Source organism: Rattus rattus, chromosome 2, assembly GCF_011064425.1.
Source record: "Rattus rattus isolate New Zealand chromosome 2, Rrattus_CSIRO_v1, whole genome shotgun sequence".
In the NCBI taxonomy this organism is placed as follows: Eukaryota; Metazoa; Chordata; class Mammalia; order Rodentia; family Muridae; genus Rattus; species Rattus rattus.
Window position 1 is genome coordinate 18715165 of NC_046155.1, and position 24944 is coordinate 18740108.

A 24944-nucleotide genomic window follows, 5' to 3' on the forward strand; every position below is an offset into this window, starting at 1 on the left:
ATATAGTAAGTAGGTGAAGAGGACACATTTCCTTGACTAAGTAGATTGATCCACCCGAGGACAAAGTGACCACAAGTACTACTTTCAAGGTCTTATAAAGAAGACAGTTATGCACAAAAAGATAGGCAATGTTTTAAGTTAAACCTGGCCAAAAGGTAGAAGCTATCATGAAAACTACAAGATTCTAATGAAGGACATTTAAAAATCTAACTAGAGCTCTTGAATAAGGAGTGGACTTGATATTGTAAGGATGAAAAATTCTCCCCAAACCCATCTGTAATTCCACTGGAATTCAAAAGACCCAAAGGGAATGCTACAGACGGTTGCAGCCGGAAGAGCCAGGGGCCAAGGGTAGTGCAGACAACACTGAAAAAGTCAAGGATTGCTCAGCAGCTGTCAAAAACCTCTTAATAGATAAAATTTACTTAGTGTGTGTGCGTGCATGAGTTTGCAGACATGGCATGGATCAAAGGAGTCCACTGCGTCATACTGGTCACAAGGATTGAATTCAAATTCTTAGGCTTGGAAGTAAGCACTTTTACTGTCAAACCTGCTTATTAAGCTATAATCATGTAGATACCATTATTGAGACAATTGCAGAGAGAATAGTTGAGCTGCACAGAGAGTGCCCAACCCTGTAAATTTAAGGTTAGCATGGAGTAGGAACTCCACGTGCAGCAGTGAGCAAGGGCAACTGTCCCATATGGGAACGGGACAGACTCAGTCCTTCCTCTCAGCATTCAGACACATATGTGTGCACACACACTGATTCCAAGGGAATGAAGGACTTATGTATAAAAAGAAAAATAGGAAGCTGTAAAATTTTAGACAAAACTAAATGTTTAGGCAAACTAAGACATGGAAGATGTATTTTGTTACATTAAAATTACCATTTAGGGCCAACAAGATTGCCCCATGGGTTAAGGAATGAGCCACTGGGTATGACCATTTGAATTTGATCCCTGGCACTCACAAGATGGAAGGAGAGAACCAACATCTGTGCTGTGACATGGGCATGTGCAAACACAATGTAATGAATGCAATATAGAAATAAAGTTAAGGGCTGGAGAGATGGCTCAGCAGTTTAGAGCACTGACTGCTCTTCTAGAGGTCCTGAGTTCAAATGCCAGCAACCACATGGTGGCTCACAACCATCTGCAATGAGATCCGATGCCCTCTTCTGGTGTGTCTGAAGACAGCTACAGCGTACTCATATACATAAAAGAAAAAAAAGAGAAAGTTAAGGCTAGCCCTGGTATTTCACATCTTTAATCCCAGTTCTCAGGAGGCAGAGGTAGATGGATCTCTGTGAAGCCAGCCTGGTTTATTTAGAGAGCTCCAGGCCAGCCAACGATACCTATTAAGACCCTGTCTCAAAAATAAAATAGAATAATCCACCACACAATGAAAATAAAACACAGATTGGTAGAAGTTGGCATTTCTAACAAACTTACCATAGAAAATGTTTTCTAGCATACTAAATAAAAAGGTTCTCACAAACCAGAGAAAAAGGACATATGGTCTAGTTTTTAAGGAGGGCTAAAGATGCAACATGCCTTTAACCAAAGTCTAGTCATCCAAACTGGGCAACGCAGGCTCTAGAATTCAGGTGGTAGGTTTTTAAGCACAGATGGTAGTGTAAAGATCAACCTCTTACAGCAGACCAAACCCTAACAAAAACAGGAGTGATCATTTGAAACACATGTAAGTCAAAGAACACCACTAACTATAATAAGGATCCCTGTACCAAAACCAAAAATCTATAACTACAAAAAAACATGTCCAGCTTCATTGGGTGAGATACAAATTGAGGCCACAATGAGATACCATTTCACATTGGCCATATTGTTTGCTGATGAGGATGTATAACAATAATAATAATAATAATAACTACTACTACTACTACTACTACTACTACTACTACTACTACTACTACTACTACTACTGGTGCTATAAAAAAACATTAAATTGAGAAAAACACTGCAATAAATCCATACAACAGTTTTGAACAATGCTCTTAGCATTTTTAGATTTTGTTTCTCGAAACAGGGTTTCTCTCTGTAGCCCTGACTATTCTGGAACTAGAGCTGTAGACCACACTGGCCTCAAATTCTCAGACTGCTGCTGCCTCCTGAGTGCTCTGACTAAAGGTGTACAACACCACCACTAAGACAAAGCTTTTTAAGGTGGACTATCATGTTTTTTCCCAGACGTATATATAGCAAAATGACACGTTTGAAATATAAGCAGCTTATTATATGTCAGTTAGATCTTGGTACATCTTAAAATATTAGCAAAACCAAAAGTGTATCAGAAATATAGATAAGTGAGTGGACAGGGGGAAATTACAAAGAAGTAATAAATATCTCAGTCTGAAACAAGACTATTTGGGCATAGGAAAGAAATACAGCTGATAGTGAGGAGGCACACGGATGCTCTTTCCTTTCTGAAACAGGGAGGGACACTTGCGTGTTATTACAGTCATTTTAGCCATGTATATACTTTATACTACCTGGTTTACACACGCTTAGTTTCACAAGGAATTGGGGTTGGGGGGGTGGAGGGCAAGATTCTGAGTGAATAGAAGGAACAAACCAGCCCATGCTGAATTCTATCGTTAGGGAACAAGGTCTCCGCACAAATCATCTGAAGGACTAAGTTCTTTCATATCTGATCTTTGTCGCTAGTTTGAAAACGGCAGTGGCGACTGTTTCATTTGTTTCGGGTGGAAGAATTACCAATTGCAAAAGTGAAGAGATCAAACAGAAAAGCTAGTACACTTCCGATAACGCTGTCTTCCCACAACCTTTTGGAGTACATATCTAGATACTGATGCACATTGTGCTTACTCCTAAATACACCCATACACACAAGTCTCGTTCATTTGTTTGTTTGTGTGTTTGTTTGAAGATTCTCAGTACCTGTCAGTTAAAACAGATCTTCCATGCCCTGGAAAGACAGTTTTTTCAGAGTGCTGATGAACATTTTCTTCCTTTGTTAAGTTTAGTTACTGCTTTTTCTCCGTCTTCTCCTTATAGCACTGGGGATTGAACCTACAGCCATAGGCATGGTAGACAGGCATTCTATCTTGAATTACTTTTTGCTAAAAGTTACCAAAAGACTAAATACGGGCTGAAGCAAACCCACCATGGTTTGCGTTTCTCTTTGTCAGACACCACCCACTGGAAAGGTCTTGGAATCTGCGGGCGGTGCGGGATAAGCAAACACCTCCGCTGCACGAGATTCACAGCACAGAGGAAAGGGCGGGCCTCAGCCCACTTCCGGCCTGGACCTCCGAGACCGCTCCTACCCGTGTCGTCGCCTGTTCGCTAGGGACAGGGATGCACCTACGTGAACCTGAACAACCGTGCAACAAAATAGAAGGCCGCCAGGGTGTAGCAGCTTCCTACAAACTACATTCCCATGCTCCGCCTCCTCAGCAGGCACACTTCCGGCCGCAAGGGCGCTCGGGAACGCGAGCCTCGAGCCTCCACCAACCAGCCGTCGCGCTGGATGGTGCAGGTGCGCGCGCATCACGGCGCAGGTTCGAATCTCCGGCGCTGTGTTGCGGCTCCCTCAACGCCCGGTCCACCCTCGGGACGTCCCGAGCTCAGTGCCACCCTCCGCCTGCCGCCCACGCGACCCCCATCCCTGGCCCATGGCCAAGCGGCGTGCGGCTGAGCCGCTCACGTTCCGCGTGCCTTGGAAGCGGCTCCTGCTCAGCGACTTCCCCGAGGAGCCGCCGCTCTGGGTCCCGCCGTCTGGGACGGCTCGGCCCCTCAAGCGCCAGGGGGACGCGGGGACTATGGCCGAACCTGCGTCTGCACCCCGTAAGCGACGCGGCGGTGGGGACGACGAACCGGAGCTGCAGGGCCGTGGCATGGAGCCCGGAGAGCCACCTCCTGGGGAACAGGGGGAACCCCAGGTCAGCCGGGCCGCGGGCGGCGGCGACAGGGTAGAGAGCGCGGGCAGCCCGCAGGGAGCCGACGCGGTGCACAGCCAGGTAGGTCCGCTTCTCACTAGCCCGGAGCCCGGTCCCAGGCCGGGGAAGTCTGGCCTTCAGGTGGGCCTGACGGGCTGAACCCCAGAGGGTCGTCAGCTCATGACAAACGGAAGAAGCGTTTAATTGGATGGCGAATATTGTAGAACTTGTGGCAAGTTTTCCAGTAGCATTCACCAGAGGACCCGGTAACTCATAATGTTCAGTGCTATGAGAATGGATTGTGGGACTCACTTTGCTTTCCGAAGCTTTGTTTTGGTAGCCGCTAGCCATGTGATCCAGAATACACTAGAAATAGAGCGTAACCAAACTTAGGTGTTGTAAGTGTAAAAGAGTAGGAGCTCAAAATATGGTTAAGATAAAGGGTGAGGGTCCGAGCTGTGTTACACACGAAGTTAACTTGTCACATATCGGGTGTAATGTTTATTTTATTTTAGACATGTGATTGGAAAACTTCAAGTGAGTTTATAACCCACGTTATATATGTATCACACAGTTTTGGGCCGCTTAGGGACTTAAGAGCCTTCTTTAAAGCAGTTCTTGCATAAGTTGGTGGAGCATAGGGTGAAGAAGCAGTTGGAATAATTCTCAGAGCACGCCAAACTCAACCATCTTGGAATGCATCTGCCCAGTGTTTTTTTCTAGTTATTACATAATTATGTGTAGCCCTGGCAGTCCTGGACCAGGATGTTCTCGAACCCTGAGATCCACATACCTCTTGCCTTCCCAGCCCTGGGATTAAAGGCGTTCAGAAAGAGATTATCTTTCAATACTACAGACACTGTTTTTAGGTGAAGTTACTGGTTTTTTAAAATAGAATCGCAGTCTTCCAGAAGTATTGGACGTAACTGCAGTCAGTCTCGCTATATGGTCGCACGTGATGAGAGTGAGAGACTGGCCAAGGGGAGCTTTCAGTAAGCTTTTCAGTACCACTCCAGCTTGTACTTGCTAGACACAGTTTGCTGGACCCGACATATCTTGTGTTAGTAGCAGCCAGCAGAAGACCTTGAGGCTCAGGAGTGTTCTGTCAGGTCTCCTTGAGTTCCTTCTCTGTAGCAGAACTATGAGAAGATATGAATTCTCCATCTTTCTTGCCTCCAAAGACAAAGTTTTGTATTAAGAACTAATCATCCATGGAAAATTCCTTGTGGGTTTTAGGGATGTGGCATTTCAAAAATGGTTGAAACTGGTTATCATTTCTCTGCCCCCCATACCCTTTCTCCTTGACTCAAATTGGGCAATTAAATTTATCTTCCCCAAATCTTATCCCTCCATAGTTATTTGTGCTGTGTTCTTTTGGTCCTAGTAATAAATGCTTTTATGCTAAAAAAAAAAAAAAAAAAAAAGAGAATCATCCAGGAAAAAGGATGTAACAAAAAAGCAAACTGGTATCAGTGTCTGCCTGATTTCTCCTTGCTCAGATTAGGGCTTAAATCCTTGCCCTAATGCTGTATAACAGCAGAAATTCTTTTTTTTTTTTTTTTTTTTAAAGAATTATTTATTTATTATATATAGGTACACTGTAGCTGTTCAGACACACCAGAGGAGGGCATCAGATCTCGTTACAGATGGTTGTGAGCCACCATGTGGTTGCTGGGATTTGAACTCAGGACCTCTGGAAGAGCAGTCAGTGCTCTTAACCACTAAGCCATCTCTCCAGCCCCAGAAATTCTTTACTAGAGAAATAGTGACGCATCATTAAGGACATGGTGCCTGGCAACAGTGAACATTTACCATGCTAATTTTTAATCTCACAACGATCCTAATTCATGCTTCTAATGAGGTAGGGTAAGTGATTTTGTCATAGTCATTCAACCTTCTCTAAAGTTTTTATTTGTGTGTGTGGGTGCGTGCACAGCCCTATGTCTTTTGACTTTATTATCTTTATCCCAATAATAAATTCCCAGAAGACTAATTCTTTCGGCCTTAAAGCCATGAAAGGGTGTGGTTTTATCAGTTGTCAGTTCATTGTTTTTCACTTTATCACGTCTACATCCCTAAACTTAACTGAAGTTCATGAAAAATTTTGATCTCTACGTTAATCTCAGTCCTGGACATCAGTGAAAAAATAGGTTATAAAGGTGTATATATGTTTTAAATCTCACGTTTCTCACTGAAACACTGAACTGGCTGCTTTTCCACAGGGACCAAAGTGCAATTCCAGAACCCATTTGATGACTTAAGAACAATCTGTTAGAAACTCCAGACTCGGGATCTGATGCCCTCTTCTGGATTCCTCAGGCACTGCATGTCCATAATACAGGCAAAACACAGACACTTTTTTTTTTTTTTAAAAACCTACATTTTATAAAGATGCTATTGCAGGAAATTCTTTTAAAATTAGATTATTAGAAAATACAAATCTACAGATTTGATTGGTCATGGAAAGTGCTTTATCCAAAATCAAAACTATTTGTTGAAAATGGGTAAGACTGTAAATTATATTTGAGTTTATTTTCCAAACAAGGAATTTAAAAAGTAGTTATTGCGCTGGCAGGAAAGGCCCTTGCTGCCAAGCCTGAGGACTTGAGTTCAGTTCCCAAAACTCACATAGTAGAAGAAACACTTCTCAAAGTTGTCCTCTGACCTTTGTCATGGTATGTGCTGCCCCTAAGTAAATCAGTGTAACTGGGAAAAATGTGTTGTTAACCATTTGTTTTTGAGACAGAGTAGCCCAGCTTGGCTTTAAACTTACAGATTCTCCACTCAGCCTTCTGAGTACTCTGGGTCTGTCAGCTTGCTGCACTGAAACAAAGCAGTTATCTCCTGGTGCGTGCGTTCGTTGGGGAGAGTGTTGTTTCCGAGGCCACTGATGTTTTTATCTTTCTCCTCTCCTAAAGCACAATGAAGACTTTTGGCAGTATAATACATTCCAGTATTGGAGGAACCCTCTACCACCTATTGATCTGGCAGCTCTTGAAGATGTGAGTGCAAACAGCCTGACAGAAACCCTTGAGGACAAGAATGAAGGAGTTGAGATTGACATGGAGTCCTGACAGAAGGATCTGAAGAAATGGGATTCATTGAATTGGAGGAGGCCTATGGAAAAGTTATTTTCCATACTTGACATGATACTCTTTTCAAACCTGAAATATGAGGAAGAGTTCTGGGATAAATAACTAATTACTACTGAATCTCCTCATGGAGAGTTGGAAAGGATATGGTACAACTGCAGACAAAATACTTTGTGTATACATTTTTAATGAAAAAGTTTTGTTCATGCTCTTGACTTTGAAGATGCTTATCTTAGAAAAGGAGGTTTTGGACAGTCTAAGAGGAAGCGCTCAGGTCTTCCACACTTGTTCTGTCAAATGTTCCTTTGTACCAGAAAGCTTATTTGTGGTACATGGAATGAATTCATTTACACAGCGGATGCTAATAAATACTTTCTAGTACATCTTATTGGCTCCCCTTGGTTGAACAAATAGACATGCAAAAAGAACAAATAGGAGTATCTATGCAAAATTAAAATGTGAGATTGTTTCTGGAAATTAGCCTTGTTCTAAGAGTGTAAATTTAAACTAGTGAGAACTTCCATTTGGGTAGCTTGTTTTAACTTTCACTATTTACTGTTAAAACAGTATAGGCAATGAGTACAGCCAAACAATGGATAGAGAACAGTAGGAAGCAGGTGCCTGCCCCTCCCCCCTTTTTCTGAGATGAAAGAAATGATCTGGTCAGTTTACTGATTTTTGTTGTGAGGACATTTTTTTATATTGTTGATTACTTCAGATCTGTAGTTCTCAACACTTAGAGCACTTTAACCATCTCTGCTTGAGCCCTGGTCCTAGAGAGATCTCATTCAACTATTTGCAGGTGACTTTACACGTAGGTTGTTTTGTTTTATTTTATTTTTGCACCAATTCTGTATCCTGTATTGTGTAGGTGGGGCCAGAACCACTAGACCAGCAGCTTTTCCTATTTAAAGGAGGTCACTAGTGCAAGCTGCAGCAACGCCTCTTCATTAGTTTTGTCTGTATCTTATGTTACTTGATTTGTCGTTACTAAGTTATTGTGTTACAATTTATTTTTTAATAAAGTACACTGTTTATGTTTGAGCTATGTATCAGTGACTAATTTTTGTATTGGATTCAGAATGCTGGCTTTGTTACTGAATAATTTTGTTTACATTTCTGTATTTTTGACATTAAATTCAGTCCAAAATTCAGAAAAGATAGTTGATGTCAATGAGAGGAAAACCAAGAAGTAATAAATAGTATCTACCTCACAGTGACTACTTTTTAAAATTTTATGTTTAATTAGTGTACTTTGGTTGATCCCCGGGTATCTGCCTGCCCAAGCTTTCCTGATGTTTTCTGTCCACAAGACTCTCGTGTGCTTCTTTCAACCTTTTCACTTCCCTTCCTCACACCTTTTCTGCCTCTTGGGATCTTGTCTTATTTTCTTTTTGTGCTGTGATGAAATACTGTGACAAAAACAACTTAGGTCAAGAAAGGTCTACTGAGCTCACTGTTGAGGCTCTAGTCTACCATGTGGAAGTCATAGCAGCAAGGGTCTGAGGGAGCTGGTCACACTGCATCCACTGTCAAGCAGGAGGCAAACAAGGCTTATGTACTCTCAGCTAACCTTTTGTGTAGGTGTGCAGACAGCTTTGTGTCACTGTGTGGTGGTCAGTGAGCAACTTAAGAGTTGGCCCTCTCTCTTCCTTCTATGGATTCTGGGGAACAAACTCAGGTCATTAAGTTTAGAAGCAAGTACCTATGCCTACTGAGGCAGCTTTCCAGTTCACCTTTTTGTATGGTCCAGGATTCTAGCCCAAGGAATGACCTACCACTCAATGAGGATCAAGATAATTCCTCAGCTGTGCCCAGAAGCCCATCTCCCAAATGACTATAGATCTTTTCAGGTTCACAACAGCATCACAGACCCCTGTCCAATTCATGACACATGCCTCATCCCTAATAAACATAAGTATAAATTAGAAGCAGTTCTTTTAAGAGAGGAGGTTTGATATTTGTTTTTCTGAAGTTGGGGTACTTAGTACTTCACATTCCATACATATTCCTTTTTTTTTTTTTTTTAAAGATTTATTTATTATATTTAAGTACACTGTAGCTGCCTTCAGATACACCAGAAGAGGGCATCAGATCCCATTACAGATGGTTGTGAGCCACCATATGGTTGCTGGGATTTGAACTCAGGACCTCTGGAAGAGCAGTCGGTGCTCTTAACCACTGAGCCATCTCTCCAGCTCCTCCATACATATTCCTATAACTTCATTTTTCTTTTTGACGGGATATGATGGTATTTATGTACCACATTTTCTTTATTTGCTGATAGACATTGAGGCTGATTCTATTTGCTCCTATTGTGAGGAGCAGGAGTTAACGTGGCTGTCCACCTACCTCTAGTAGGATATAGAGTCTTCTGGACACTTGCCCAGAAACAGTCTAGCTGCCTCCCTCGTATGGTGGATTATTTTTGCTGTAGGGGTTGCTTTCTTTTTGAAAACTACACTGATGTCTTAGTGGCTGTGGCTGCACTGGTTCACATTCCCTCGAATAATGAGGATTCCTCCTCTTTCCCACATTCACATTTGTTGGCATCTGGTTGTCTTTTTTCTTTGTTTTTTGAGACGGCCTCTGCTGTAGCCTTGGAACTCTTTGTTGATTATGTAGACCAGGCTGACCTTGAACTCAAAGAGATTTGTGCTTCCCGTGTGCTGGGATTAAAGGTATGTTCCACTGTTATCTTGGCATCTGTTAGTTTGATAGCCATTTTGACTGGGATAAGATATAGTCACTAAGTAGTTTTAATTTGCATTTCTCTGATGGCCAGAGACATGAAACTCTTAAAGTACTTTTGGTTGTGCTTCTTTTAAAAACTCTCCAGTTCATTAGCATGTGTGTGTTTCACAGTTCTTTATATATATTAGCTCCTTGTCTCTCAAAGTTGTCCATTGTGTAGGCCATCTCACCCTACTGAAGCTTCTTTTGCTTTGAAGGAGCTTTTTAATTTCACGCAAATATATATGTTAGTACTTGAGGCTGCTTTCTGGGATGTTGGAATCTATTTGGAACATGTCTGTGCCTACATTTCCAAGTGCCTTTTTTCTAGTCATTTCAGCACTGCTTGTTTTAAATTAAGGTTGTTTGTCCACCTTGAATTTGTTTTGTTCAAATTGAGAAATAGAGCTCCAGCTTAATTCTTCCGTAGATGAGTGCACAATTTTGCTAGTACCATTTGTTAGCAGGTTACTCCTGCCCCGGTGTACACTGTTGACAAAAGGGGTGGCCACAGCTGTTATGTTTGTTTGGCTTCTCATCCTACTCATTGATCTATATGTCTGTTTTAGGGTCAGTATTCTGCTGTCTTTGACACTGGCTCTCTAGTGTAATTTGAGGCCAGACAATCAGTACCTCAGGCAGTCTTAGGACTGCTGTGGCTGTCCATCACTGCATCCATATGAATTTTAGGATTTTTTTTTTCTAGATCCATGAAGAGGGTCAATTGAAATTTGGGGAGGAGTGCATTGAATTTACAGATTGCTTGTGGTTGTATAGCTATGCTCACAATATTAACTTCTGTTCTATGAGCATGGAAAGTCATTGCAGGCTTGCCCAAACTGCAGCCTGTGAACCACAGGAACTAAGAATGACTGGCTATAGTACAATAAGAAATCATCAGCTTACACAAAATCTGAAATTATTTTGCAATTTGTTTTTGTAACTTAGTTGTGTGGTTCTGAAGTGAACACTTCAATGATGTACTAACAAGTTGAATAAGCTTGGTAGTATCTTCCTCAGTTTTATTGTTTTAAAACTTTTGCTGGAGGTGTTTTCTTCAGCTCCTTGGTTTGTTTTTTGTTTTATCTCTTGTTGTTTTAAGCTTTTGGAAATGGGGATATAATTTCTTTCTTCAGTGAGTTCAATATTATATAAACTACTGAGGTTTGGGGAAGTTTGGTTTTTGGTTTTGTTGTTTTTATTTTTTGTTTTGTTTTTAATTTATGTGTCTGATAGGGGACAGGTTATGCATATGTAGATACCTTTGGAAGGCAGAGACCATCAGGTTCTCTAGAGTTCCAGGCACTTGCAAAATGTCTGATGTGAGTGCTGGAAATCCACCTTAGGTCCCCTGCAAGAGCAATGTGCGTTCTTATCTCTGAGCCCTCTTCAGCCCCAGCTCTGAGTTTCAGTTCGAGTTTTCTGTTCTGCAACTTTATTGAAAGAATTACCAGATCAGCTTCCTGGTTGAGAACGTAAGTCTTAAGTACAGAGTCATGTAAACAGTTAAAAAAAAATCACTTCAAAATGAATTTTCACATATATAGAAATGAAGAAAGTAAATATGTATCTTTCCACTTATACAAACTAGGAAAACCAGTGCAAACATCAACAAATGAGAGCAGCTAATTACAAGAATAGGAGAAAGAAAAGTAGAAAAAGTGACAGAATTTAGAAGAAGGGTTGTTGGGAATGATGCTTTGACCACACATTTCAACTGGTTTTAGACTTAGTGACATCCACAAGACCTGTGAGTAACACCTAACAATTCCCGATGAAATAAATAAATTCACTAGGCTGGGGATTGGGGGGCATCTTTAAAAAAAATCCCACAAGCAGAAAGTCATGTCAAAAGATAACAGCAATCAATCTATACGTTGGAAGTTGTACACTCAAGAGAACCCCATGGCTGGGTCCCTCCTCCTCCTCCTCTCTCTCCCTCTCTCTCTCATTTTTATTTGTTTTTAAGACAGAGTCTCTCTATATATTCCTGGCTGTCCTGGGACTCACTATATAGACCAGGTTAGACTGGAACTCAAAGATCTGCTTCTGCTCACTTCTGCCATCCTTCCTCACCCTCCGAGTCCTAGGATAAAGGTATGTACCACCCAGTTTCACTGCTGAAATCTTCAAAGGTTAGTCAGTGTTGCCTGGATCAGTGCTGGGGCAGGTAACTGTCTTCATTTTCTGAGGAGGATGCCACAGCCCAGGCTGTTCAGGAAAGATAATCAGTGCACAGCGGACACTGATTCTGTCTCTGAACAAGATAAATGCTGAAATAAAAACTAATGCTAGCATTTACATAATAAACACTGGGATTTAAAAATGGAATGATCCCAAGAGCCAACCGAAAGGGACTCCATGTTGCTAAATGTGGGATAAATTTAACAATAAAACAATGAAAGTAACATACATAAATCCACACACACCTCATGCCTCACAGAATAAAATACATGCCCTTTAGTGTACTGATAATTTAGAAAATGAATGAAGAGGGGTTTAGGGGGATGGCTCAGTAGTTCTAACATCTGCTACACAAGCTTGAGGACATGGATTTAGATTCCCAGAACCCACAGAAAGGTAGGTCTGGTAGCAACCACCCTTAATTTCAGCACTCCTATGGAGACAGGAATAATGTCTCTCAGTGGTGTGGCCACTGGTAAGCTACCACTGCTCAAGTACACAGCCTCTCTGCCCATGCAAGCAACACTACTTAAATGTGCTAGGGCACACATTAAAACAGACATGAAAGTAGGAAGAGCACTTACTGGGAAGGGGGAATTCAGTAGGAGGGGGAAGATAAGAAAGATCACAAGAAGAAGTATGGGGTATATACATATGAAACAAAGATAAATTTTAAATTTTTTAAAAAAATCTATTGGATAGAAAGAGCTGAGATAAAGTTGAAAGGCTCAGATGAATGAAATCCTAGTTAAGAATTTGCTAAAGCTAGAAAATAAAATGGAAGTCTGAATACAAGAAACAAAGCACAACAAAGAAACAATAGTAAAACCAGTAAGTCAAAAGTATCAATGAACATACTGAAGCAAGAACATCAGCAGAACATCAGATCTGTCACTAGCCAGGAAAGCATGTGATGATAAGTATTATCATTTCCAGTCCTGAAAATGATTGTCAACAAAGGATGGGTAGTGTCGGTGCACACCTCTAATCCCAGCACTGGAAAGGAAAAGACAGGTCGATCTCTGAGTTCGAGCGAGGCCAGCTTGGTATATAGAGTGAGTTCCAGAACAGCCAAGGCTACATAGAGAATTATTCTCTTGAAACTTCCACCTCTCCCCAACCCTCAAAAAAAGTCAACTAACATTTCTATATCCAGCAAAGTTATCTCTTAAAGCTGATGGAGAAATAAAGTTACTTTAAGAAAATCACACTTAAGCCAGCACTGCAGAAACTTCTTAAAGGGACATGACTTAGTTTCTTTTCCTGCTGTAATAAAATATGACAACAAAGTTGACTTACAGGAGCTTTTTTTTAAAAAAACATTATTTATTTATTTATTTATTTTTATTTATTTTGGCTTATAGTTTCAATGTAGATTCCATTACAAGACGGAAGTCAAGGCGGCAGCAGCTTGAAGCATCTGGTTGCATCACATCCAAAATCTGGAACAGAGAGCAATAAATGCATACTACTGCTCAGTTCTATTTCTTCCTTTATACAGCCCCAGGATACACGCTCAGGCAATGTGCTGCCAACAGTGCACAGGGCTTCACATTCCAATTACCTCGGTCAGGACAATCCCTGACGGGCGTGCTCAGGTGATCTGTCAGGAGCCATAGCAGGACAAGCTGAATACTAGCAGGTGATCTTCCTGAGATGGTCTGCTTCAGATTATTATATAATCTGTGTCAGATTTGCTCTTACAAGGCAAGACTGTAAGGAAATTCATTATAGGAAAGATTTCTGCTATTACTATGCTTTCTCCTGTTATTATTAAACATATATAACAATCACTAAGTAGCCCACTCTTTTGGAGCAGATCTGCCCATCTATGAAGATGTATTGTCTTGTAGTGATGCTATGCAGACACATAGATGACTTAAGTCTTAATGATGATCCTATAAGAATTCCTAAAATTATATCAGTGATTATTAAGCTCTTTTATAGTGGGACTGCTATTAGGTCCTTTTCTGATAGTCAGAACTGCAGTGAGAACTCTGCCAGTCTCCCATGTGTCACCAGTTAATTGTTCATTGATGGTAACCAAACTTTCTCCTACTCAGAGCACATTCCAAGAGGCTGTAAAACAATTAACCAAAGGGACATAAAAATTTATTATAGGTGCTAGAACAAAAGACAAAATATTGGCTGGGTTTATCTATACAAAATTTCACTAATAACATAGTTATGGTTTTAAACCTTCAGTGAACCTGCGGAGCTGTGACAGGTGATGGATGTCCAGCCAGATAATTACTCCTGATGGAAACATTCTCTGTTGTAAACTTGTTTCAATTTATGATATAGGAATTGTTATACTAAATCAAGAGGAAAATAAGGAAGGAATATGGAGTGAAGGAGGAGACACTGTGGAAGGTTACCAGATCTGAGAGATGCTGCAGGTGCTGAGCACCAGGGTTTCCCAGGATCTGTGCGTGATGTGGCAACGGCAGACAGGGTCAGGATGAGCCTCCGCCTTTGGGAATTAGGTGGGGAAATATAATGAAATAGAATGAGAAACAGAGGAAGAAATTTCATTTGGGGAAATTTGGTATTCAATTTAGCTATGATGAGAGCTAACAAGGATAATCCATGCATGCATGCATGCAGACAGACTCTCTCTCTCTCTCTCTCTCTCTCTCTCTCTCTCTCTCCTTGTTTTGTTTTTGAGACATGGTCTCTATATATTTCCTGGCTGTCCTGGGACTCACTATATAGACCAGGCCTGACTGGAACTCACAGAAATCAGGTCTGCCTGCTTCTGCAAAAGTGACTAGTGAACAGGAGCATCTGGTTTACAAAATTAAGTAATAAAGATTAGCATGAAAAACTAATAATTCTATTCAATTGCAACCCTCAAATTTAAGTATGGTACCATTTTCCTGAGTTACATCAATATAGGTTTTGCTTAATGCTTGTCACATGAGAAGCTTTTCCAGAAGGTAAATTGTTAATACGGCTTTAGAACCTTGTCACGAGCTAAGTGTGATAGCTTGTACCTATTTTCCCAGGATGTGGGATGCTGAGCTGCAGACTGCCACCAGTTACAGGCTAGGCCTGGCTACAGAGTGATCTCTGTGCCCCCTGGACTATGCTCTGGGACCCCGTGCTCAGTGGTTAAGAATACTAGTGGCTCTTTCAGAGGACACTGGTTTGAATGACAGCATCCATAGGGTGGCTCACAGCTGTCCTTAACTCCAGTGCTCTCTAAATGCCCTCTTCTGTCTGTTGTAGGAATTGCATGCATGTGGTGCACAGGAACACAATGCAGGCAAAACACACATAAAATAATAAAAGTAATTTTTGAAGTGCAGGCTGACAGGAACCAGATGTAGATCTCTCCTGAGAGACACAGCCAGAATACTGCAAATACAGAGGCGAATGCCAGCAGCAAACCACTGAACTGAGAACAGGACCCCCGTTGAAGGAATCAGAGAAAGAACTGAAAGAGCTTGAAGGGGCTTGAGACCCCATATGAACAACAGTGCCAACCAACCAGAGCTTCCAGGGACTAAGCCACTACCCAAAGACTGACTATACATGGACTGACTCTGGGCTCCAACCTCATAGGTAGCAATGAATAGCCTAGTAAGGGCACCAGTGGAAGGGGAAGCCCTTGGTCCTGCCAAGACTGAACCCCCAGTGAATGGGATTGTTGGGGGAGGGCAGTAATGGGGGAAGGATGGGGAGGGGAACACCAATATAGAAGGGGAGGGGGAGGGGTTAGGGGGATGTTGGCCAGGAAAATTGGGAAGTGGAATAACAATCGAAATGTAAATAAGAAATACCCAAGTTAATAAAGATGGAAAAAACAAAACAAAACAAAACAAACAAACAAACAAAAAAAAGAACCTGGTAAAACAAGAAAAGGTTTGCTCTGTGAGTATGGTATTGATCAGAATATCACAAGGCAAAAATTTCATTTGTTACAAGGATTGACTCTGTCCACTGTCATGGTTACCACTATGATGCCTGTGGGAAGAAGTTTACAGGATCACTGTGATGGAGATGACTTAAAATAGACCTGAGTGTGTCTGAATATACATGTCATCAAACTGATCTTTGTTGTACTTTTCAAACTGATGGCCTGTTCTGACAGTTGTCCTCGTACTGTCACTTCACCTAGTGGATGCTCCAGACGTAAAAGTTGTCCTTCTTCCTTAAGTTGCCTTTCTCAGATATGTTTTCACTACAGGGGTGAAGACAGACTAATACAATATTTTATCCAAAGTCATTTGAGTATAAACAAACACGTATAAGAAAGATAGTTGTATTAGTGGATATATATTTAGAAACAGGTAATGACAAATAGAGTATTTAAAAGATAGCAAAAATAAAACAGCTGCACCATCCAGAAGAATGTAATTGTGTCTATTGATTTGCCCTCCTAGCCTCTGTGATATGATTGTAGTACTGCTATTTTATTTCATCTAAATGCTCATAGCAACAATTTAGTAATATACATTTCTAGAAATGAAGTTAAATACTTTTTTCTGTGATTACTGTAGCTGACCTACTTGGAATAAATATTTCAATTTCATAATTAAAAAAAAGAAATGTAAATAAGAAATACCCAAGTTAATAAAGATGGAGGAAAAAATATAAATCTATATATATATATATATATATATTTCTTAGAGGGCTGGAGATATAGCACAGTGCGAAGCAGTTTCCTAGTGTGGTGATTCAATTCTTAGTACTGAAAAAAATTCCTAAAAGAATGAGACAATTACATACACATCCACCTGTCAGTGAGTAGCAGGGGGGTGGGGGATGGGGGGAAGAAGAAAAATGCTACATGTTTTCTCTCATGTGCAGAATTTATATGTATATGTGGCATGAGAGAAGAAGGACTGTCTAGTGCTTGTGAGGTGCCACCCAGCATATTGGTGGATAAGGCACAGGGAGGACAAGGCAGGGTGACAGGGACAAATATGAGCAAAATACAATGATATATGTATGAACATTCAGTCGAATCCACTATTTTGTATAACTATAAAAATTAAAAGCTAAAAGTGAGTGGATGCATACTAGACAAGCAAAAATGTATACAATAGAATATAGCAAAATTATGAAAACATGCTTTAATGAATTTCAGTGAACAAGTATGTAAATGAGAAAAACGAACTTCAGAATCGATGCAGTTGGAGCAAGCGATGGCAGCCACTATCTATCATTAATGGCTTTGGAGAAAATGTAATTATATTCTTTAAAAATAATAAAACTATTTTGCTAGATGGGAGATAGGCCTCATACCAGACAAAGCAACTGAGACTAAAGGGTTTACTAGGTTGTGTCTCTTCTCTTCTTCTCTTCTCTTCTCTTCTCTTCTCTTCTCTTCTCTTCTCTTCTCTTCTCTTCTCTTCTCTTCTCTTCTTCTTCTCTTCTCTTCTTCCTTCCCTTCCTTCCTTCCTTCCCTTCCTCCCTTCCTTCCCTCCCTCCCTCCTCCTTCCCTTCCTTCCTTCCTTCCTTCCCTTCCTTCCTTCCCTTCCTTCCCTTCCCTTCCCTTCCCTTCCCTTCTTCTGTCTTCTCTTCTCTTGTAGCTTTGAGGCAAGAATGAAGGAGAGACCAAACTCAACTGACATAACAACCACGTTATCAGAACAGGTAGAGCGTGTAGTTTGAAAGGACACTTAGTGTTGTCTAGCAGACTTGACCAGGGCTGGGTCTTACAGCATACATTTTAAAATGATCAGGGCACCATTCAAAATAGTAGACATACCAAGGGAAGTCAGTAGATGTTGACTCCAAGGTGATGCAGATATTAGAACTACCAGAATTCAAACAACTCTTAAAATTGTGACTTATCAGAAAAAAATAAACTAAAAGGACGAATGATTATACGTGTGTGTGTGTGTGTGTGTGTGTGTGATGGTGGTGGTTGTGGTGGTGTTTCTAGCCTTGGTGGCTTTGAATTCTTTTGGTGGCTGATGAACAACCTTCAACTTCTCATCCTCCTGCCCACACCTTCCTGCTGGGGTTACAGGTGTGTGATACTGCACTTGGTTTATGTGCTGCAAGGGAATCAAATGTAGCACTTCCTGTTACCAGGTGCCTACTCTATCAGCTGAGCCACACCCCACACCCCAGCCCATAAATAGTACATTTAGAGGTTAAAAACAAACTCATAAGGGAACTGGTAGATTTGCTAAGTAGAACAAAGAGGATGACAGGAAGGAATCCGTGAACCCGATGGTGGATCAGAAGAGATGACCACACCTCACAAACGAGGAGAGAATAGAACAGAATCTCAGCATCTCATAGTGCAATGTAGAAAACTCAGGATGTTTGTGTCATTGAAGCCATAGGAATTACTCAGCCGGGCATGTAGCTCAGGGGTAGAGTGCTTGCTCGATATGTGTGATGAGGCCCTGGGTTCAAGACTAAAGAAACAGACAAAGAGCGGGCGCGTGCACACACACACACACACACACACACACACACACACACACACAACCCACCCATACCACCACCCCCCCCCCCCCACACAGGGGTGGGAGAGAGAGAGAGAGAGAGAGAGAGAGAGAGAGAGAGAGAGAGAGAGAGAGAGATTTACTTAATGTGATATTACATTCAACTTTATTTTGAAGATTTATCAAGTGGATGCAACACTATAGGTATAAACTACTATATCTTAATAAATATATAAGTAGCTTAACAGTCTCATGTCTATTAAAGAAACTGAATTCATAGCTCGAAACCTTCCAACAGTAAAACCCTGGAGTCCTGTAATTTTGCTGGATAACTCTTCCAATCATTTAAGGAAGAAATCATTGAGGTTTTGTCTTTTCCTGTCGATTGTAATGCTAAGTTCTAGCCTCCAAGATTTGGAGTCTGCAGTAGCCCGAGGGACCCTGCCCCACCACCCAGGTAATTCTGTTTGGTAATTAAAGATGCCAGCAGCTAACAGTTGAGGAGAAGAAACAAAGGCACAGTTTGGGTTTCCTGGGTAAAGACCACAAGGAAGGAGCGGGGAAAGGGAGGAAGCCGACATGAGATCGAGAAGAATATGAAAGAGAAAGAAGAGAGCTTTCGTGGCAGAGAGAAGCAAGCCTCTGTGAGTTAGGGGCCCAGAGAACATGGCCCAGAGGGCTGCCACGTTGGAGCTAAGAGCAGCCCAGATGAAACATAGTAATCACCTTGGTTATGGATAGGAGGTAGATTCTAACAGCATGGAGGGTAGGCAGCTGCCCAGAAATTGTGCTGCCTAAGACATATTAAAATATAAAGGCTGTGTGTGTGTATCTTTCATTGGGAACATAAATGGTCAAAGGAGGGAAGGAACCCAGCAATGGGATTTTTTTTTTTAAAGATTTATTTATTATATATGAGTACACTGTAGCTGTCTTCAGATACACCAGAAGAGGGCATCGGATCTCCTTACAGATGGTTGTGAGCCACCATGTGGTTGCTGGGAATTGAACTCAGGACCTCTGGAAGAGCAGTCGGGTGCTCTTAACCGCTGAGCCATCTCTCCAGCCCCCAGCAATGGGATTTTAAGAATATTTTTTCAACAAGAAATAACATAATTTCCTTCAGAACATGGAAACATGGGGAAACATTTTATAGTTCATTCGGCAAGGCCAATATCTCTCTGATTCCAAAACTAGAAAATTATCTCTCATGCATAAGCCTAAACGCCCTCAACACACAGTACCCATCAGCATAATACACGTTCCCCCTTACCTCCTAAGATGAGCCTAATAGGCTTGCTTTTATCCTTCTACTTATCTAATTGTTTTTATTTTTATCTGTACTCATCATTTCGCCTTCTGATCCAAGATAGAGAGACGCTGCAGTCATGATTAGTCCTGAACATGGTTTTTAACATTCACGAGGCTTGTGAGTCTTTGGAAACTCTGACGTTGTTGAAGTAACACTGCTCTATGTGTATATAGCTCAGTATTTCAGCCAGCTTTCAAATGTGCTGGCTCACCCTCCAGATGAAAGGTGGAGCTGTCGCTTGATGCTTATTAAAATTTCAAAACAATAGTTTTCCTTATATTAATATAGTGTTTCCAATGTGAACTCGTTAAATTGCAGGTGCAAACATGTGGGATCTTTCACTGGTGCCCAGTTGCCTTCCAGCCCTGCTTTACGGGCATCTTCTGAACACCGTGTTGCCGACCAGGCTAGCAGCTGGGGAGCCTGACAAAACTGTTTACTTGGGACCCAACTCTTTTTCTGTGCACAACTAAATCTACCAACATCTAAAATACTGTGTACCCCTTTCTGATTATACAAATTGCACGTGCACATTTAGGAAATTTAAAGTACAAAGGGGAAAAATTGAAATTCTGTTTCCCAGGGGCAACTACAGTCAATATTTTGGTTTGTTATTTCTTACCTATAAATTATACAAATACAGTTGAATCTGTCATGGCTTATTTAATCAAAGTAATTCACGAGCATTGTTAAACACATTTGATTTCCACCCCGGATTTTTTCATTGTTTTATCCTAAGTCTGCTTTTTGGATTTTATCTGAGCTTGAAATCTCCAGATTTCCAGTGGGGTAGAGCAAGTGGTAAAAGAAGGTATGGTGGTGTATGGACATGCCCAAGGCTAAGTGTATTCTTACATGAAACTATCAAAGAATAATGTATATTATTATGTAGTATACTTATATTATATTCAATATATAATATATTCAATATACTATATTATCCTTTGACAGTTTCATATGTATATACACATATATACATCTGCATATTCATATATATTCATATGTACAGCCTTTCAGTCTATTAAAAAGAAGCAGCTTATAAAAATGTAAGCAAAGAGTTGAACACAAAAAGAAAGATTATTTTAAACAACACCAACATAACTTAGAAGGAACGTTTAGTAGCTTGAGATGATTGTCGCACCCAGCCTGTTTTGATGGACACTAGGATGAACGGATGTATGACAATTATGGACTAAGAGAGGAGAGGTAAACAGAAATATGGTTTTAGTAATGGACATCATTTTTTGTGAAATTTATGATAAAATTATATACACAGTTCTATTCAACTTTAGAGAAGGAAATAAAACAGGAGAAAATTCTATTTCTCAGATGATTTTTTTTTTTTTTTACATTTTAATCTGTCTTTTAGTGTAGTTAAAAGGCTTGCATCAAACTTGAGGACCAAGAGACTAAACATAGAGTGTTTGACTACAGGTTGTCTGTCCTCTGCCAGACAGACATCTCTCTCTGTCACATTTTGCTTCACAAGGGACAGTTTGGAAGTGGGAAAGGCAAGATTATAGAAAGCAATAGAAGGTGAACAGCAAGAAGATGCAGCATCTTCCTCTCTACATCTGAAGCCCTCTGTGCACTTGACCTGGTGTTTGAGGACCGTGCGGGTGTCTTAGGTTCCCCTTTCTTTTAAGCTTCTAACACATTTCACTGCACTCTCGGGAAACTTCTTGCATTCACTCCCACATACAAAAAGAATATGACCTAGAAGGAACTGAGTGAGGGAAAGAGAGAGAGAGAGAGAGAGAGAGAGAGAGAGAGAGAGAGAGAGAGAGAGAGAGAGAGAGAGAGAGAGACAATACAGTTGCAGCACACCATGGGAAGAAGAAGCTCTTCAATGCTGCAAACTTCACTACCACAAAGACACACTAAACCACATTTGTTTTGCCTTCAACTTCCTCTCACAGCGCACAATGGAAACCATGCTAAGCGATTACATTTACCTAAGTAGCCTTACGAATTCTTACACAGCCACTGAAGCGCTATCTCATCCGCCCTACCCTTTGTCTTCCGGTTCCTGGGGTCAATTTCAGGGACCCTCTCACCCAGCCACGTATCATCTGGCCTCTCAAGTTTCCCTGTGAAATCTTCCTCCATGCCCGTGAGTAACTCATATTTCATGTGCTTACAAAGGCAACACTATGTAGACGATGCCGATGTCTTCCGTTAGCACGAGCTGCACCACTTAGGCCTGCTCGAACTGCGCCTGCAGCGGTCTGAGTTCCACACAGCTACACCTAGGGATCCACGCAGAGACGATTTTCTAAGCGGCACTGAGAGCAAGGTTCTTCAGGGCTTCTCAAATGAAAGCCTTTGAAAGGAATTTTCAAATATTTATTTTATGTGTATACGTGAGTGTTTTGTCTGCATTCATACACTTATGTCTACCACATGCATGCCACGGAGATCAGAAGCGAGCATTGCAGCTCATGGAACTGGACTTAAGTACAGTTTGTGAGTCACTATGTGGATTCTGGGAACCAAACCTGGGTCGTCTGCAAGAGCATCAAGTTTTGTTAACCGTTGAGCCACTTCTCTAGCCCCAGGAATTCACACTTTTCTCTCATTGAGGTTGTGGTGAGTGGAGTCTTCCTGACTGACGGGATACTTCATGGCATTTTTCCTACTGCTCTCCTGTCAAGTACTTGATTTCCTTAGCTGTTTAATTTTTCATTTTGTGTAGGTGTGTCTGTTTGGGGGTTGTGTGCACATGTGTGCAGGTGTCTGCCGAGGACAGAGGTGTTGGATTTCCCGGAGCTGCAGTTACAGGTGGCTGTGAGCCTCCTGAAGTGTGTACTCTGATGGACTCAGATCCTCTGCAAGAATAGTGGAGTCTGCACTGCTGAGCCATTTCTCTAGTCCCCCTTGATGTCTCTCTCCTGGTCCTCATCTCTTTAGCCACTATACCTTCCTTGGGTACAAATTTCATGTGCTTCTTTTTTACCAAATTGTTGTTTTTTTTTTTGTTTTTGTTTTTTGGTTTTTTTTAGGTTCTTTTTTTTTTTTTTTTTTTTGGAGCTGGGGACCGAACCCAGGGCCTTGCGCTTCCTAGGCAAGCACTCTACCACTGAGCTAATTCCCCAACCCCTGCATGTTTTTCAAATATTTCTTTTTCTTTCCTTTGTTCTCAGTTCTGTGGATAATATGGGGATTGATTGATTATCCTGTTTACAGTATATCAGACATAGCCACGAGCCCCAATTCTCTCTGCCAACTTTCCGTGTCAGCTAACTTTTCATCACTGTGACAAAGCACCCAGGGTAAACACAAACATACAGGAGGAGCGATGTATTTTGGCTCATGATTTTTGTCCATGGTTGCACTGTGAGTTTGGGCCTGAGGCAAGGTGGATGGAACATCATGTTGGGAAGCACATGGTTCAACTCATGTGTTCTAGGAAGCAAAAAAGGGTGAAAAGAAAGAGTCAAGACCCTAGTATTCCCTCACGGTCACACCACAGCGGCCTACTTCCTCTAGCTAGGTGCCACTTAACATTTTACCAATTCGCAGTGCACCATTAACTGTCAGGTCAGGCCTGCAGGACATGGACTTTTAGAGGGCATCAAGACTAGAATCATAATAGGGGTTTTCTGCCCTTTCTCCCACTTGAGCCCAGATGACAATCCTCTTGTCTCCCCACATTCCAAGTTAGGGTGATCTTGTTGCAGTAAAAATAAAAAAGGGGTGTTTCCACCATGCCAGGCATAGATATCCCAATTCCATGGCAGGCCTGTATATCTGGCCGCCATACACTCTCTTGAACTCAATTAAGTCGCCACATGAAAGAACACATCACACAATATCCTCTGATCCAATTGATAAGATATAATTTGCTCATCTGGATAGCACAAAATCCTGTACACATCCATCCCTTAAGAATAGTCATAACCACCTGTAATATGTACAGAGAGGAATTTTAACACCCACCGCCACGTTCTCTCAGCTCCCTCCTCCTCCCTCTGGCCTCCTCTGCTTCTCTAAAACTTTTCTCCCACCCATCCTTCCTTCTTGTCCAATGACAGGCCTCGTTCTATCCTGTACGTGCCTTCACCTGCATAATGACATCAACCTACACGATCTCATCTCCTTGTGATTTCTCTGCCTTCCAGCACAAACTCTCCTGTCTGGGGGAGGAAGACATCACTTGGAATAATATTCTGGGTTATTGCAGCTTATGGAAGTTAAAGCAAGAAGAGGGAGACTGGCTATGACTATGTGAAAGCAATATGGGCTTCAGGGATTCACATCTCTTTTTTGGTACCCAGATAATACCTTACTTACATGGTCATCATTAGCTGACTCTGTTGCAGTTGAACATGTACTATGAGGACCTGCCTGTGTGTGTTCTGTTCTGATGATACTTAGCTTATAATGTTATAATAAAAGGAGGAACATTGTTAGTCAAAATAGTTAATATTGGGCTTTACCATTTTATGGATTCCATGCACATATGATCCCGTTACAGAGTCTATCCCATATGCTTACCACAGAAAGCATAGATAGAAATAAATCTTTTATTTATGTACAGATGTCTGTGGAGGCCAGAGAGGGCACTGGATCCCTTGGAGATGGAATTCCAGAAGGTTGTGAGCTGGGAATTGAGCTCAGATCCTCTGGGAGAGCAGCGAGTTTTTTTTTTTTTTTTTTTTTTTTTTTTTACTGCTGAGCCATCTCTACATTTTCAAGTCTCTGGAGCAGTGGATTTGGGTTTTGTTTGTTTCTTTGTTGTTGTTGTTGTTGTTGTTCTTCTTCCTCCTCCTCCTCCTCCTCCTCCTCCTCCTCCCTCCTCCTTCTTCTTCTGTGTCACTGACCCTTTCAGTTAAGGATCATACAAATTATAACAGTGGTTTCTTTAGAAATATTCACACAACCATATTATTTTAAATGTAATTTCAGCGATATTTTCAAGACTGCTGATTTGATTTACTTTATATCTGGGCAAACTAGGGATCAAGAGTAAATTGTAAAAAAATTTACTTCTCCCATGTTTTTACACACGTGTGGACATCAGTCTCTGACAACTAACTAATAATGGGAAATGATTTCGTCCTGTGCTTAGGCACTGTGAGAATGACTAACTACATGGATGATGATATCATGACTGATGTGCACGTGGTGAGCACTTGCACACATACACACACACACACACACACACACACACACGTTTGCACACACACACGTAATTATTTTCTCAAACTTCCTACCTACATGTAGCTCAGCTAAAAAAAGAAGCAGCAGCGAGGCAGGCGGGTGGTGGAGGATTAGGAGGAGGAGGAGGA

At 41.3% G+C, this 24944-nt stretch overlaps 1 protein-coding gene across 1 annotated transcript; it reads left to right on the top strand.

The window, feature by feature from the left end:
* The first annotated feature begins 3489 nt into the window (after positions 1–3489).
* On the top strand, positions 3490–8064 carry C2H9orf40 (chromosome 2 C9orf40 homolog). The gene is made up of 2 exons (XM_032891698.1): positions 3490–4003; positions 6841–8064. Exons 1-2 carry the CDS (start codon positions 3659–3661, stop codon positions 6994–6996), a joined length of 501 nt encoding a protein of 166 aa, XP_032747589.1. The 5' UTR covers positions 3490–3658; the 3' UTR covers positions 6997–8064.
* The last annotated feature ends 16880 nt before the right edge of the window (positions 8065–24944 follow it).